Consider the following 17284-nt stretch of genomic DNA (forward strand, 5'->3'; position numbering starts at 1 on the left):
ATGAACACAATATTATTGTTTTATTGGCCTATATGCAGTTTCGAATAGCCTAATAAAGCACAATTTTATCATTTAGCATTCCTTATTTTCTGGAAAATATGGGTTTATTGGCCTCAATGAGTCTGAGACTCCCGGTCAGAGATTGTGTCTCAGACGACATTAAATATTTTGTGAATATTTGTAAATATTCGTGGCATAACAGGTGGAAAAATGACTGTACTGCAGTTCTGTGGATGTTTTGCCTAGGCAAGGTTATTAGCCTTTAGTTAACTAAAATAAATAAATAAACTATTAAAAATATTTATGCTGCAATATGAGAAAATATAAATATTAGTTGAAAATGCTATTTTTAATATAATTTCGTTTTTTCCCCCTGACCTTCAACCGATGCGATCCTTTCATTACCCAACAAGATTGTTAAATTAGAATTAAATGAAATTAGAATGAAGAAAAAAATCCCATGAGTTTAGTTTTAGGCTATAGGCCTACATATAGGCCTAGATGAAACAACAAAACATTAGGATTCTTTGCATCACATGCAGCGCTTCTGTGAACGGAGAAAAAAACAAGATGAAATCTTATAAAAGGAATAAATAGCCTATTCCTATATAGCTAGGCATACACGAAATATATTAAACCTAAATAATTAACATATTAAGAAAATGAAAGAAAAAAACTGCGACAAGTAGACCATTTCGATTCATTTTTGAGAAGCAAGTTCACGGAAAGGAATTGCTTATTTTTCAAGCAATGGTATGTTGAGTGTACAAAAATAATAGTTATACCTGCAGATTCGAATGGTGTTACTCTTATGACCATAAATGTCTGAGTATTTTAATTGTTTCCGCTTTTATAAGAAAATTCAAATGAACGCGCCGGCGCCTCACGCGCACACCATCAGTTAGTAGCACTTGGCATCGCAGCCTATTGTCAAAATAAACAAATTATATTTGCATTCATTAGCTAACCTATATTTTATGTGGCTAACATTTACTTATCATTTTCTCCAATATATGTAATCTTTTAAACACTATTTTTTTAACTCTGCATTTGTACAGTAAAATTAACTTGAATGAATATTATAACAAAATTTAGCAATTTTAGGCTGTTGTTGTTTCGCTTAAAATATAGGTTAATGAATGCCAATATAATTAATTTTATTTGCATAGAACAATTTAAAGGATTTGTTGTGGAAATAGCCTAAATTGCATGTTTTGCATATTTTTTGTAAAAATTTCGTTTTTACCGGCAGGCCCGGTTCCAGGTTGGCATTTTAATCCCATAGGGGGCATCACTACATAGGCTATTTTAGTTCCCCTTGCGCTACAAATCTTTTCAATTTAATGGTATTCAGAAAAACAGAACAAGAATGAAAAATATAATATATAAACGTCAAGCCAAAACGAATTAATTTAAAGCTAAACTGAAATAGAAACCCATTTGGCATAAATCCAAATGTGCAGTTTTTGGATGTTAAATAGCCTATAGCCTATTTATTATTTAGCTAAACGTTCTGATTATACACAGACTATAAATTAACAGAGTAACTTTTTCTATATTTGGCTGACTGTATTTTATGTTGACAATAAACAGGCTGCAATGTCAAGTAGCTACTAAAACTGAGCCTTGCGTGTGCGCGTGAGGCGCCGGTGTGTTCATTTGAATTTTCTTATAAAAGCGGAAACAATTAAAATACTCAGACATTTATGGTCATAAGAGTAACACCATTTGAATCTGCAGGTATATTATTTTTGTACACTCACAATAACAGTGCTTGAAAAATAAAGACAAGCAATTCATTTCCGTGGACTTGCTTCTCAAAAATGAATCGAAACTCATCGATGGTCTAGCCTACTTGTCGCAGTTTTTTTTCTTTCATTTTCTTAATATGTTCATTATTTAGGTTTAATATATTTTGTGTATGCCTAGCTATAGGAATAGGCTATTTATTCCTTTCACACAAGCGCTACATGTGATGCAAGAATCCTCATATTTTGTTGTTTCATCTATAGGCTATAGCCTAAAACTATGGGATTTTTTTTTTCTTCATTCTAATTTCGTTTAATTCTAATTTAACAATCTTGTTGGTTACTGAAAGGATCGCATCGGTTGAAGGTCAGGGGGAAAAAAACGAAATTATATTAAAAATAGCATTTTCAACTAATATTTATATTTTCTCATATTGCAGCATAAATATTTTTAATAGTTTATTTATTTATTTTAGTTAACTAAAGGCTAATAACCTTGCCTAGGCAAAACATCCACAGAACTGCAGTACAGTCATTTTTCCACCTGTCATGCCACGAATATTTACAAATATTCACAAAATATTTAATGTCGTCTGAGACACAATCTCTGACCGGGAGTCTCAGACTCATTGAGGCCAATAAACCTATATTTTCCAGAAAATAAGGAATGCTAAATGATAAAATTGTGCTTTATTAGGCAATTAGAAACTGCATATAGGCCAATAAAACAATAATATTGTGTTCATTACTTTGCACTGCCATCGATCCAGGCATCGAAAGGTAGGCTATTTTACACTTTATTTGCTTCTGCTTTTCGAGTGCGGAAGTGTGATAAAGGCACTGTCTATATTCTCTATTATAGATCAGATAAAGGTATTTCTCGTACACGTCACGTACAAAATATGTGGTTTTAACGACAAAAGATGTCGTTTGAACGACATAAATCTGTTGTTTGAACGAGAAAAGATGTCGTTTGAACGAAATAATAATTCGTTTGAACGAGAAAAGATGTCGTTTGAACGACATAATATGTCGTTTGAACGAGAAAAGATGTCGTTTAAACGACATAATATGTCGTTTGAACGAGAAAAGATGTCGTTTGAACGACATAAAATGTCGTTTGAACGAGAAAAGATGTCGTTTGAACGACATAATTGAGTGGAAAAATAATATGTATGTGGCAGCAATGCGCCACCGTAAGCCTCTTACTAAAAGCTTTAAAAAATTTCCCAGATGGAAAAGCATGAATTGCCTTTAATAAATTCTCAATTGAGAGTTCAGATTCTAGGTCAGACCTTTTGGAAGACTTAATTTAGAAAAAAAACTATCATAATTATGGTCTGAATCTGTAATTTTAGAAGTATAATTCAGAATAAAATTCCCTGAAATTGGGATTAGTTATTAAAACGCCTGTTTTTGATTTAATCATGTGAATTGCCTTCTTAGCTTGTTCTCCCCTCAGTTGGCTTGCAAGCAACCTTCCAGGTTTATCCCCTAACTCAAAATTCTTCTGCTTGAGTTTGAGGTTACTTATCTGGGCAGAGTTTCCCAAAAGCATCGTAAGCTTAAGCTGATCGTAGCTCCATTGTCACCAATGGAGCTACGATCAACTTAGACTTACGATGCTTTTGGGAAACACTGCCCTGGCCATTTAGGATAGAATTATGCTCATACTTTAATTTTAAGATTTTATTATAATCAGACTTTGAGAGTGACACTCTATATGCTTGTTCGAGCACTGGCAATGTTTCCTCTATTTTCCTAAGCCTACTATTTAAAGCCCGCTTTTTAGACGACTCAAATGATATGATATGGCCTCGCATTACGACTTCGCTTTTTGCAATTCTAAGGAAACTTATGGAAGCCCGTTTCCGCCACTAAAAAAAAAAAAAAAAAAAAAAAAAAAAAAGTTATAAAGTCAGAATTCTGAGATATAAAGTCGCAATTGCGTGATAAAAAGTCAGAATTCTGAGATATAAAGTCGCAATTGAGTGATAAAAAGTCAGAATTCTGAGATATAAAGTCGCAATTGCGAGTTATAAAGTCAGAATTCTGAGATATAAAGTCGCAATTGCGTGATAAAAAGTCAGAATTCTGAGATAAAAACTCGCAATTGCGTGATAAAAAGTCAGAATTCTGAGATATAAAGTCGCAATTGCGTGATAAAAAGTCAGAATTCTGAGATATAAAGTCGCAATTGCGAGTTATAAAGTCAGAATTATGAGATATAAAGTCGCAATTGCGAGTTATAAAGTCAGAATTCTGAGATATAAAGTCGCAATTGCGTGATATAAAGTCAGAATTGCGAGATATAAAGTCGCAATTGCGAGTTATAAAGTCAGAATTCTGAGATATAAAGTCGCAATTGCGTGATAAAAAGTCAGAATTCTGAGATAAAAAGTCGCAATTGCGTGATAAAAAGTCAGAATTATGAGATATAAAGTCGCAATTGCGTGATAAAAAGTCAGAATTATGAGATATAAAGTCGCAATTGCGTGATAAAAAGTCCGAATTCTGACTTTTTTTCTCGCAATTAACTGATGGTCAGTATCTCTGTCTGTAACAGTGCATCCAACGATAGCCGTGCTGCCGTGAAGTCTGAAGCTGTTGGTGTATAAAATGTGCCACTTCAGCTTTGTCTGATTTATTGCGCCTCCGCCACAGCTGATTCTTCTTCTTCTTCTTCTTGTGATTATTATTACATTGTTATTATTGTGTAAAATTCATTGGTGTATCCATTCTGTTAAAAACAACTTTTATTGCCCAAATACCTCGCCTGTAATTTGCAGAATTGCATGATTCTACCCTTGAGTTGCAAAGTTAATGAAACATGATAGGTATTGGTTGTTTTAGTATTAAGCCCACTAGATGGCAGTAAAAGCTGTTTTTTCTCCTTGAAACGCTGTGTACAAGGTTACCGTGGAAACATTCTATATGCATATTCCTGCATAATGCATATGTCCGGAGACTAATCTTTATGTGTCTCCTCCAGTAAAATCAATATTTCTTTATTGGTAAATCGGCGCTAAAAATAATCCTTTATGATGTCCTCTATTTTATGTATAATAATAACAAAGCAGCAATCCTGATGGTCTATTTAATGTATAATAATAACAAAGCAGTAATCCTGATGGTCAGTCGCAATGAAAGGAAACGCAAGCAAAGTAAGAACTGTGAGAAATAACGTTTCACAGTAGTGATAAAAAGTCAGAATTCTGAGATATAAAGTCGCAATTGCGAGAAATAAAGCCAGAATTCTGACTTTTTATCACGCAATTGTGACTTTATATCTCAGAATTCTGACTTTTTATCACGCAATTGCGACTTTATATCACGCAATTGCGACTTTATCTCAGAATTCTGACTTTATATCACGCAATTGCGACTTTATATCTCAGAATTCTGACTTTTTATCACACAATTGCGACTTTATATCTCGCAATTCTGACTTTATATCACGCAATTGCGACTTTATATCTCAGAATTCTGACTTTATATCACGCAATTGCGTCTTTATATCTCAGAATTCTGACTTTATAACTCGCAATTGCGACTTTATATCTCAGAATTCTGACTTTTTATCACGCAATTGCGAGATATAAAGTCGCAATTGCGAGTTAAAATGTCAGAATTCTGAGATAAAAAGTCGCAATTCATCCTTTTTTTTTTTTAGTGGAGTTTTTTTGTTTGTTTTTTTTTTTAGTGGCGGAAACGGGCTTCCATAGAAACCTGTATAAACCATGGGGGAAAAAATAGAAAATGTAGGCTAATTGGGACTTTTTGTCTGGCAATTCTGACTTTTTATGATTGTAAGTTACTCTGTGGCAAAAAAAAGCGTCCATACAATGCTCTTATTAATATTATATTTAAAAAAATAAAAAAATAAATAAAAAGGGTAATTGCTCAATTTTTTTATCACACGATTCTGTCTTTCTCAGAATATTTTTCTCAGAGTTCATATTCTATTTAGTATTGTCAATTGTATGAGATATATGAAAGCTTATTTCCACTACAATATTTAAAAAAAAGTACGTTTGCCTCTTTTTATCTCACAATTCTGAAAGTTTATCAAGTCTGACTGAGATATAACTTCAGAATTGCAAGAAAAAAAGTCAGATTTATGAGATAAAAATAGCAAATGAAATGACCTTTTTAAATGACCTCTTTTAAAATTTCATGGCGGAAGTAAGCTTTCATATATTTCACACTATAGACAATAAGTAATGGAAATTTTGCCTGTTAAGTTTTGCTAATGTGTATGCAGCCTTTTAGAAACATCCCCTGCCTCTTGCAGCACATCTATTCTCTTCTCTTCTGTTTACCGGCACAAAGGCGGAGCAACCTGTCACCTGTTGAGATCCACCAATAGCAAACCGCAACCATCCAATCAATTCCCCATGGACAAAATCAAGCCCACATTATTCATTGTGTTTACGTAATTTCCACTGAAACAGGAAGACAGAGCGGGACATATTGACAATTATATCACAGCTCGCCCAGAGCTATTGAGCTTGCCACATTTGACAGCTTATGGCAGCCACAGTCTAATAGATTCCCCTTTTAAATTTAATATGAAACTGTTAATAAACTTAATATGAAACTGTAAATAACTTTTCAAAGTACACATACTTAGCGTGATTATCTTCACTGTTTTAGTGAAGATAATCATGCTAAGGATGTGTAGTTTGAAAAGTGTGTAAGTTATGTTGGTAGCCTACATGGCGCCACCGGTGTCAAGCCCTGGTTATAGGCTACTTTCCACATACACAAGGGTCCGCTAAGGTCCATGTTATGTAAAAATCGGCACTGGAGGGTGTTGCATCCCATTTTTTGTGACCGTGTGGACAGGTACAGGTAGGCTACAAAAACACCAACTGCGCATGCGCTGGAAAAACAATATGGACGTTGAATTTGAGTCTGTCACTACCCTACATCTACAATCTGTTGTTAAAACAATATGAAGACAGCCAGATGTGCAACAATAATGATGTGCATAATCCATGTTTGTTTTCTGTTCAAGCCGATGTACTGAGCATGTGTGGAACACGTCCACAGAGCAGACCCCAGCATACTCTTTCAGTAGTATAAATACAAGTAGTCCGCATCTGTGCTGTCCACAGCTGTCCGTGTACGCGTACGTACTGGAGTATAACCAAGCTTAATGGTTATACATTACATTATACAATCAAGAAGAAGGAGAAGCTGAAGTGCAGGGTGATGTCATCAAAATCGTTGTTGATCCATATTGGATGAAGTGAAAGACTGCAAGTTTTGAATGCCTATATTCTAAATGAAATAAATTGTCATTGTTTTGGAGCACACTAGCTTATAGATAACGTTAAGGCTAACATATTCCTACTAAAAGACAAATAAATTAAATTTTGATTTCATGGGGACTTTAAATACTGGGAAACTGTCAGGCCAACTGTAACACTGTGGTAGTGAGTTTTGCAAGCACTGCTCAAATTTTTCAGACAATTTTTTATGTAATTTTCATATAAAATGATAATAAAATATTTTTGAATTTATAGGCTACTGTATATGTGCCGTTGAATATGATATATCGTTAAAATGTTTCTTTGTTGGTGGTGATAAGCTGAAGGGACATTCTGTAGTTCAGCATTGACACCTGCAGGCGGCGCTCAGATTAATATTATTCAGCAGTGTTATAATGGAGCCCGCTGGATGGCACTATTGCGATCCGGTTACATACACACATTGCGGCTATGAGTGGGTATGTACATGTGTGTGTGTTTATGTGTGGTGTGAAGCACATTCAGCAGACAGAAACCCCACGCTGCCTCCAGCTTTTAGCGCTGCGAGGAGAATCCATGTCCACTCATGTCTGCAGCTCATGAATAAAGCAGCGATGGAGCATCGAGGAGGGAAATTCAGCGACAAAGTAAAAGACAATCCTACTGCGCCTTCATGGAGCCAAAATGGCGCCACGGAGGAAGAGTATGGCTGTCCGGACGGTCCCGATGAAGATAAACGGGTCAAGAGAGTATCGTGGGCCGCGAAACCTGCCGAAGAACAGCCGCGACTGAACTTCCACATCCCCCGGAAGAGCAAAGAAAAGAGAGGTGCGCTGGCCCCCTTTGTTTGTCTTTTTTCCGTTACTGGTACTAAAGACACCCAGTCTGTGTCTCAAATTGTAGTGAGCTCTCAACCTAGACAACAACTCTATGCATCACAGGCGCGTTGAATGTGTTGCCCGGTAATGCTGTCTAGATGGGCAGCCCAGTAATTCATGACAGGATAAATGGAGATGCTGTGCATCAGCCTATAATATTAGAGATATTATAAAGTCTCTCTCTGTGTGTGTGTGTGTGTGTGTGTGTGTGTGTGTGTTTGTGGATGTGTTTGTGTTTGTGTTTGTCTGTGTCTGTGTGTACACCCTCCCTCAGGTAACAGGTTGCTGTGCCACACCCGTTGTGTCACTGGGGTACAGTGGGGAGCACTACATGTCATTCTTTTTTACGATTTAAAAAGACACAAATAATTATTCATTTTAAATAAAATGTTACTTTAAACGTTTATAGAATCGAATTTCAAACATTAAAATGTGTACACATTCAAAGCTTCAATTCAGATATTCTGTAGATAACTACAAAGATTTCTGTGCAGTTTTTAAAGGTTGAATATTCTGTTTGCACATTTAAAACTTTAATTCATGCATTTGGCTTTTTTTTTTCTTTTTTTTTTCAAATACTCCTCTTATTCAGAAGATTCTGTTGAAACATTTTAAAGGGAATATCGGATGCAAAATTCACTTTTACATGGTGTTTGGACATAAATGTGTGTTGGCAGTGTGTCTACACAACCACCCTATAATGATAAAAATCCACCCAGTGCTTTTTTATTAAAACCCACAAATCATAAGCACTTTGTTAGATCAAGCCATTCACAGATTCTTGGCAAAGTGACATAAATTTGCACAGGCCCCTCCCACAACTGTTGACGGACACTGCCGTTTTAGCATAGACACCTGAGTGCTGTAAACAATCCGCCATTGTTTCAACGCTGCGCAGGTGTGGACAAGAATATCTCCTAAGCAACTGAGGCGTTTTGATATTTTTATATAAGAATGAACATAGCAGTCATCATTTACTCTCGACATCTGAGCCGCTGAAGACGCTGTGGATTAATTTTGTTTTTTAAGGGAATGCGCCCCCGGATCTACCTATATGTGTTTATGTCTGCACTAAAAAGTTATTTTTATTTATTTATTTTTTTTTTTTTTTATGAATCTTTGCAAATCGCCTTTTGCTAGTTAGCAAGTTCCACGATGAATGTGGTTAAAGGCCAGTGAACACCGCAAAGATAAACGGCAACAGACACGTCTGTTGGAGTTTGTTGGATCAGGACGCAGTCTCCGAAATGAGATGCAGCTAGTGTGATACCCCTGTTGGCGTCTGTTGCTGTTGGTCGGAGTTTGTTTTCACCTGACTGAACATTTTTTTAATCACCGTTTGTTGGGTCGGGGATTGTCTGAGCAGAGTGGTAAGATTTTCTAGCAAACAGTCAATAAGGAGATTCAACCAACTCTGAGTTAAAACTTGAACTCTGAGTTGACTTACCCTGAAATGGGAAACTCTGAGTTTTCTGTTTCAGAACAGTTGAATTGAGTTATTAACAGTTGAAGCTGATATTCTCCCAGCTACATTCACTTAAAACATAACCAACTGTTACTTTACTCGCCAAAACGGACATTTTAACATTGTGTTTTTTTGACCGTTCAAGTGCAAAAAGACAAGAGAGCTCATTTCAGTACTTGTTAGGGACTGACACATACTTATCATTGAGATTAGGGCTGCACGATTAATCGCATGCTTTTGTCATGCGTGTCTCGTCCGTAAAGCCGGTTCTGTGATTAGCGGTAAATGTCCATCACCTGCTTTCAAATGGAGTGGCACTTAATATACAGAGCCGTAGTTCGCGGACAAGCTACGCAATATCGTGTTCATAATCGCAGATGAATCGCTTTCGATTACGAATGCGATATTACGTAGCTTGTCCGCGAACTACGGCTCTGTATATTAAGTGCCACTCCATTTGAAAGCAGGTGATGGACATTTACCGCTAATCACAGAACCGGCTTTACTGACGAGACACGCATGACAAAAGCATGCGATTAATCGTGCAGCCCTAATTGAGGTAATAGTTTTTGTTAAAAATTGATGAGATTTGATTTTTAGTTTTTCTGCTTTCATTGTAATTTTATGTTAAATTTAGTAATTTTGTGTTTGTCTTTTAGTTATGGCTTTTAAATGTCTATATAGTTTTTGTTGTTATGGTTTTAGGTTTAGTTAACTATAATAACCCTGATACTTATCAAATCTATATAGGCCTATTGAATAATGTGTCAAATAATGTTCTTATTCTTTGTTTTCTATGACAGAAGCTACAATAGTTTCTTATGAATTAAATGGAAACTAAATTAAATACAGTTTGTGTAAACAAAATAATAATGATAATAAAAAATAATAATAATAAAAAATCCTGGGCTATAATGCATGATTTTGAATTATAAACCAGCCCAAAATACACTGTGACTCTTATTTTGAAATGTCTGCACTGTAGCAGGCTGCTCACTGAAGTTCAGATGAGGGAGATAAAATATACTTTCTTACAACAGTCTAAAACAGGGCTCTTCAAGTAGTTTCGTTCGAGGGCTGTATTATCAAATCAAAAAGTTGAGGAGGGCCGGGGTCTCATTGGTAAAAATTATTTTAATTATTAGGCTTAAATGAAAATATTTTCACAGTAAGACTTGGTAACCACAGGTAAAACCATACATGGCTACTCACTACCACTGTCAAATGATATTCTATTATCAGTGCTTCCCACAGGTTTGAAATATACTTGCGGTGGTAGCCGGGCGAAAAATCCTTTTATTACCCACGGCACAAAAATCGTCTACTACATGTGACAAACAAATAATGTGTGATTTTTTTTTTTTTTTTTTTTTTAACAGTATTTTTATTTATTGAAATTAATTTTAATTACATAGCATATTACATTTAATTGCATACTAATATTATGCATTATTTGCATAATTTACAATGCATAAATTACAGTATTTAAATGGTTCACCTTTCTCTCAGTGAATGGGACACAGATTTTACTAGTAAAATTTATAAAATGAATAATATATGTGTCAAAAAATGTTCTTAGTCTTTTCTTCCTGTGGGGGAGACTACAATAATTTACTATGAATTAAATGGAAATCAAATTAAATACAATTTATTGTGTAACCAAAATACCAATAATGCCCAAAAGAAAAATAAAAAACTTAGCGTGTGACTTTTAATTATAAACAAGCCCGAAATACACCGGGACTCTTATTTTGAAATGTCTGTACTATTGCAGGCTGATCCTTCAGTTTCTTACAATCGTCTAAAACATTTTATATAAAGGCCATGAAGTAGACTTTGTAATAATTCATCAACTTGAGTTCATTAACAATCGCTTGGCATAAATCTGCGCTTTTTATTGATTGAGAATCACTTTGAAGCAGTCTGAAGCTCTGTTGCGCTAGCTTGTAGAACGCGCAACAGCGCCGCCTTGTGACTTTGCAACATGCACCGTCCGTGGGAATGCTAGCGGGAGTAAACAGTTCTGACACACACATAACGAGCAGGTACGAAACGACTAGTTATTCGCACATATAATTGCTGAAATATTCGCAAGGAAAATGTTTCTCAGGTCAGTCGGAGGAGCATGCATGGTACGAACAGTGCGTATATAGCCGTAGACCTACAGCTGCAGGCGCCACTGCCAGGAAAAGAGGAGGAGGGAAATCGGGGTGCCGCGGACTGGATGAAGATGATTGGTGGGTAGGGCTGGACAATTATGGCCTAAAATCAAAACCTCGATTAATTGAACATTTTACCTCGATTACAATTAATGAACGATAATTTTGTTTCTGTTTTTTGTTTGTTTGTTTGTTCGTTTGTTTTTTGGCCATCATAGTTCACTGACAAGGTTTGTACTGTAAATATGATTGACTATTAAAGGTGGGATATTTTTTCCTATTGAAAGAGTGATCTGACATAGCTCACTTTCAGCAGTTATTTATCTATGGTTCGTAACATTTCTTACAGATTTCTGCTCGTTGTAAATCAGATAAATTAGCACAGTACCACTAATGAGAGCGATTGCGTGTGTGAATTAGTCATACCGTCTCTCTATTAATTGTGAAGCTGTGGTAAATAGTTCCTTCAAAAGTAGAAAAATATATGCTATAAGTAGTTTTGAGTTTCTAAGCTACTTTAGTGATAAATCACAGGACAGCGCTGACAACTAGTTTCTGCGTTCCTTTCAGTGCGCGCGATCTTCACGTTTTGCGCAGCAGTGGTGTAGTCTACGTGATACGCGGGTATACGCCGTATACCCACTAGGAAAGGTTAAGGATTTCCGTATACCCACTTAAAAAAGCGCGAGGATACGTAACCATCCAATAAATCACAATAAGATTTGTGGTTTGTTGCTTTTGACATAAAAAAAAGTCTCATATTTCAAATTCTGCCCATTTTACTACATAATAAAAAAAAAAATACCGTTTTGGCGCTCTTTAATGTGTCGTGACTGCTGTAGTGCCTCATCAGTTCAAGAGAAGCGGCAGTGTGAAGCGCAGGTGAACTGGTTCTCTCCTCCGCTTTAATACAGTTACAGCACGAAATAAACATGAATGAACTTCTGAAGGTATGATAAAAGATACAGTTCAACTTACCGAAATCCTTATCATGTCTCGTGTATTCGCGTAATCAGTGTTTCAACCGCGGAAAGACATTAAACAGCTTGTAAACAATGTCATGTAACATCACATTAAGGCTAATGTTACCTCAGTATAAACATATTTAGTTACCATAAACTCATTAGTCAGCTAGAAAAATCTAGAGAGGAGCATATAGCTAAATATATGCACCATATATTAATTATAATTTTTAATGTTCTTCAATAGCTTATAATGCATGTTTGAATAAATCTGTCAAGTTGACAGCCACCATTTAAATGTTTATATTTAAAAAAAAACGAATTGGAGTAGAAATAATTTTAAAGTTAGTAGGCCTATTATAACATTATTATTACAAAAATTCCTTAAAGTCGCGCACACACTTAACGATTGTAAGGCCGATTATGAATGTAAATTGATACTTATGACTGATCGCGCTCAAACGCGTCCAGTCAGAGCCAGTTGCGTTCAGTCTGCGATTACAGTCGGTGTTCAGATTCCATGTGTAAGTATATAAATCAGCTCCAGTCGAAGGAAACAATCGGTATGTGTGTTCAGTTCAGTCTTAGAGTGTTTCAGCTAATCGTTAGGTGTGTCCCCGGCTAAGTGTAGTTTGTTTATATGCAAATCAGTTCATTTTACATTTTTTTTTTCTTGAGAAAATTTGCCATGTACTGATATACAGTATCCAAAATAACTGATATTGAATCGAATTTCAAGTTAGTGAATTGAAATGCATAACTATGATGACACACTGACAGGAAATGGTGCAAAACAGAAAACAAAGTCCAAACAGGGTGATATTGTGATATACTGCTAATCCTCATCTTTCCATTATTGTTACACTCTAAAAATGCTGGGTTAAAAAAAAAATGGACAAACCCACCGATTGGGTTGTTTTAACCCAGCAGTTGGGTTAAATGTTTGCCCATCCTGTTGAGCAGTTTTATTTAACTCAGCTATTGTTTAAAAATTACTCTGGCTGGCCAAAATGAACCCAAAATATGTTGGAAATTAAAAATCAGACACAATTACTAGAGGCAACAATAATAATTGAAAGGTGATCATTTATTCATAAACAGTTTAATAAATGTTTATTGTTTATGTTAATGTTAATTGTTAATTGTATATGTTAATTTCCAACATATTTTGGGTTAATTTTAAGCAAGCAATACAGCAATTTTACGTAATAGTTGGGTTAAATAAAACTACCCAGCACGCTGGGCAAACATTTAACCCAGCCGCTGGATATTGCTGATTGCCATGAATATAGCCATTGCTGCTGATATGGCATTAAATCATAAATAAATAAAATAAATAACCCAGCCGCTGTGTTAAAATAACCCAATCGCTGGGTTTGTCCATTTTCAACCCAACTTGGGTTGTTTTTAACAGAGTAGGAAAATAACAGTTGCAACTTTAACTCTTAAATGTGCATTGAAACTTGCCAGCTAATAAAATAAGGGACCATATTCATATAACATCTAAGGCTATCTTAAGTGAGTTAGATGGTGATTGACACTAAACAGTAGAAAATCAGTCCATAGTCTCTTCAGCTGTAAATGTCATTGGCTGTTAAGTCGTATGTTGCTTATAATAAATTTACCTGTTGTTAACACACATAAGCAGTCTTTCAGAATGCTCTCAATTACATTTAGCCTAGATCAGATACATATATGCATTAGCGAGTGTGGTGGTGCTTATGGGGTCGGGTGAGTATGAGGTTGGGAGGGAAAAATCACAGTATACTCACTACAAAAAACTAGACTTCACCACTGTTGCGCAGCTACTGTTTGTATGAGTGTTCGTGCCACAGTGAAGCTGTGCGAGCACGGTAGCTCGAAATAATACACATCCAAACCTCTAAAATCGCTTGAGAGTCCAAACTGGCAAACTATAAAATGAATACAACTGACAAAGTATGAAGATGCAAGGCTCACCACTCGCGCGCCATCACTATGCCTGTGTCTCAATGTGCATACTATCCTTCCTAAATAGTATGTGGCATTAGTAATATTCAATACTTTTTAGTGTGAATAGGGTGGATAGTATGCACATTGGGATGCAGGCTATGTGTTGAACTGGCATTCACCTCCGTGTTTTTTTTATGCCACTGACTGGACGGGGCGGAGTCACGTGGCAACACACGCTGTAGTATGTTTTAAAGGGGGAAGTATTAACAGGATTAAAAAACGAAATAACTGACATGGGAAAATTATGTCGGTTAGAAGTTCTGAATTTTGGTTTCGATTACTTTTCGATTAATCGTCCAGCCCTATTGGTGTGCCAGATTTGGCCCGTGGTCCGCCAGTTGACGAGCCCTGGTCTAAAACATACTACCATAAACATTGTATAGTAAACATTTTCATAAGTCATCAACATCAGTTCATAAGCAGTCGCTTGGCATAAAAGTTTCATTGATTGATAACCGCTCTGAAGCAGTCTAAAGCCTCGTTTACACTGCACGCGTGTGCGGCGCGTTGCGGCTCCGGCAAGGTTTTGTTCCGTCCTCTGCGCAGTGTCAGCTCACACCAGAAGCATTTCAGAAGCGAAGCGGCTGGATTCGCGAGACTACTAGTTGTGCCTGTCCAACGTTGTTTTCGTTGATTTTTTTTTCATGTTTTTAATGGCCAAATTGTTATATTTTGTCCGGTTTTATTGTGTTTATTGCTATGCCATACTTTATTTTGCTGTAGCCATACAGATGAAGTTAATACACTTCCAGTTATGGACAACAAAAAAGTTTTTCAACTTCGAATCTCTTGTCGTCAGTTTCTAGCATTCTAGTGATGTGAAATATGAGCAGGAGTTTACAGCAGGTGATTATTTTGACTTTATTTTGTATTTGAGCTGCACGTCTTGGACGCGGCGTCCATCAAAAATAGGCGAGGCGCCTATCTTTAGCGAAGCGGCGCGGCGAGCCGCTTCTGGGACGCTTCTCAAACGCACCACGACGCGGCTGGTGTAAACACGAGCATTGACTAGAGTGGCCGTGTATCAGCTCTCGTAACCGTGTCGCAGCCATAACGCGCCGCACACGCGTGCAGTGTAAACGAGGCTTAACGCTGGTTTCACACTGCAAGCGTAAGCAGCGCATGAGCAGCGTGTATTTTTTTCAGCGTACATGTTAACCAGTGGATGCATTCACACAGGCAGCAGGAGCAGTGCGTAAGCGTTAAGCAGGAGCGTCGCGTAAGCAGCAGTGAAGCGGGGGTTTCGTCGCCGAGTCTATTTTTGCTGCACTGCCGACACTTAATTAAAGTGTAACCACACTTTTGATGGACAAAATAAATATAATTTCACTAATAAATATAATATATAAATATAGTGTTCAAAATGCACAGAATAAGCATGTCTAATGTGTTTTGAAGAATTTGAGTATGACAGAAAAGAAAATTAAGAATCAAAAATAATTATAGAAGATTTACCCATTTTAAACACATTTTTAATTATTCAGTTTGGGTTAAAGTATGGTGTATTATAAAAAACTAAAGTAAACTAGCAAGAAAATATGATAAACATTGTTTTAGTTATTACACAGAGAGATATATAGGCTGCAGCATACCCAAATCAAACCCGAGTTTGCTGGCTTTTTTCGCCAAGTTTGCGGTCTTGTAAATGTGCACGCGGCAGATGATGTAAAACACAGCCTACCAGCAATGGATGACACAAGGCTTTTATTTATTTATTTTTTATTTATTTACATTTATATGCGAATGTTGTACACCTCCCCATGTTAACAAACTTTCAAGACTATCAAGTTTATAAATGACCAACTTTACAAATTTATAGCTGTCATATAAAGAAATGCTCACTTTATATGTAGCTTCGAGCCGCTGCTGTGACGTTGTACAAACACTTCTAGTGTGAATACTCGCGCGTCTCTGCAGCTGCAGTGACTATTGCTGTGTCTCATTTCATTTAATTTCGAAGGCTGCATCCTCAAGAGGACGAATCCTGTGAAGGATGTGGTATATGGAGTGTCCTTAGTCAGAATTAAATGAGACATACTTTGTAAGAGACACAGGCAGGAAAGGAAACGGGAAGCATATCATTGCTATGCCAACGCACTCACAGCAGCCATTGCACTCTCAGCAAATGAATGAAAATTATTAATAAATTTGTATGTTATTTGAAAAGAAAATGTATTTACTTGTTTTATTTTGGTTAATGCTTGAGGAGCTGGCTTATGTACAACAGATATCTGTTAAAGAGACAAAGGAGGAGGATATTAGGAAGAACAAAGTTTTAAACAAAAACAAGCTTGAAACTACTTGCATTTAAACACATCTTCGCTTGTACATTTGTCGACTGCGGCATTTATTTATTTTTATTTTAATTTTTTTTTCAAATAAATGACAGTTGTTAACAGTGACGCAAAGATTTGTGGGCTATCTGCAGTAGCGAAGGATACACTTCATGCATCCTCCGAATTCCTGTGAAGGAAAGAACGCATTCCAAGGTCGCGTTCGGAGAGTCCTACTTACTTTTCTGAAACGATACAGCCTCAATGACGTATTTAACCTTCGAATGCGACCTCCGGAGGACGCAGCCTTTGGAATGAGACACAGCTTATGTAGTTGTGCTCACGCACCGCACATGCTTGCAGTGTGAAACAGGCCTAATGCGCGATCCTGTAAGACGCGCAACAGCGCCGCATTTTCCCGCGGTTAGATCAGCACTTAACAATTCAAATGTGCGGAGTTTCCACACAGGACAACAGTCCTGAATGTATATCTTTGTCCCTCTGTATCACACAAAATGAGAGTAGATTGTCGTCATAGTTTTATTCAGTTAA

The 17284-nt window shown here is 36.4% G+C and overlaps 1 protein-coding gene across 2 annotated transcripts in view; it reads left to right on the forward strand.

The window, feature by feature from the left end:
* Positions 1-7431: 7431 nt before the first annotated feature.
* Positions 7432-17284, forward strand: part of tasora (transcription activation suppressor a) — a 49035-nt gene continuing 39182 nt past the window's right edge. For both annotated transcript variants that reach the window (XM_048176246.1, XM_048176255.1), the window contains exon 1: positions 7432-7831. In XM_048176246.1, the coding sequence (XP_048032203.1) occupies positions 7603-7831 (229 nt within the window). In that variant the 5' untranslated portion in view covers positions 7432-7602. The remainder of the gene's footprint in view (positions 7832-17284) is intronic.

Source organism: Megalobrama amblycephala, linkage group LG2, assembly GCF_018812025.1.
Source record: "Megalobrama amblycephala isolate DHTTF-2021 linkage group LG2, ASM1881202v1, whole genome shotgun sequence".
Taxonomy (NCBI): domain Eukaryota; kingdom Metazoa; phylum Chordata; class Actinopteri; order Cypriniformes; family Xenocyprididae; genus Megalobrama; species Megalobrama amblycephala.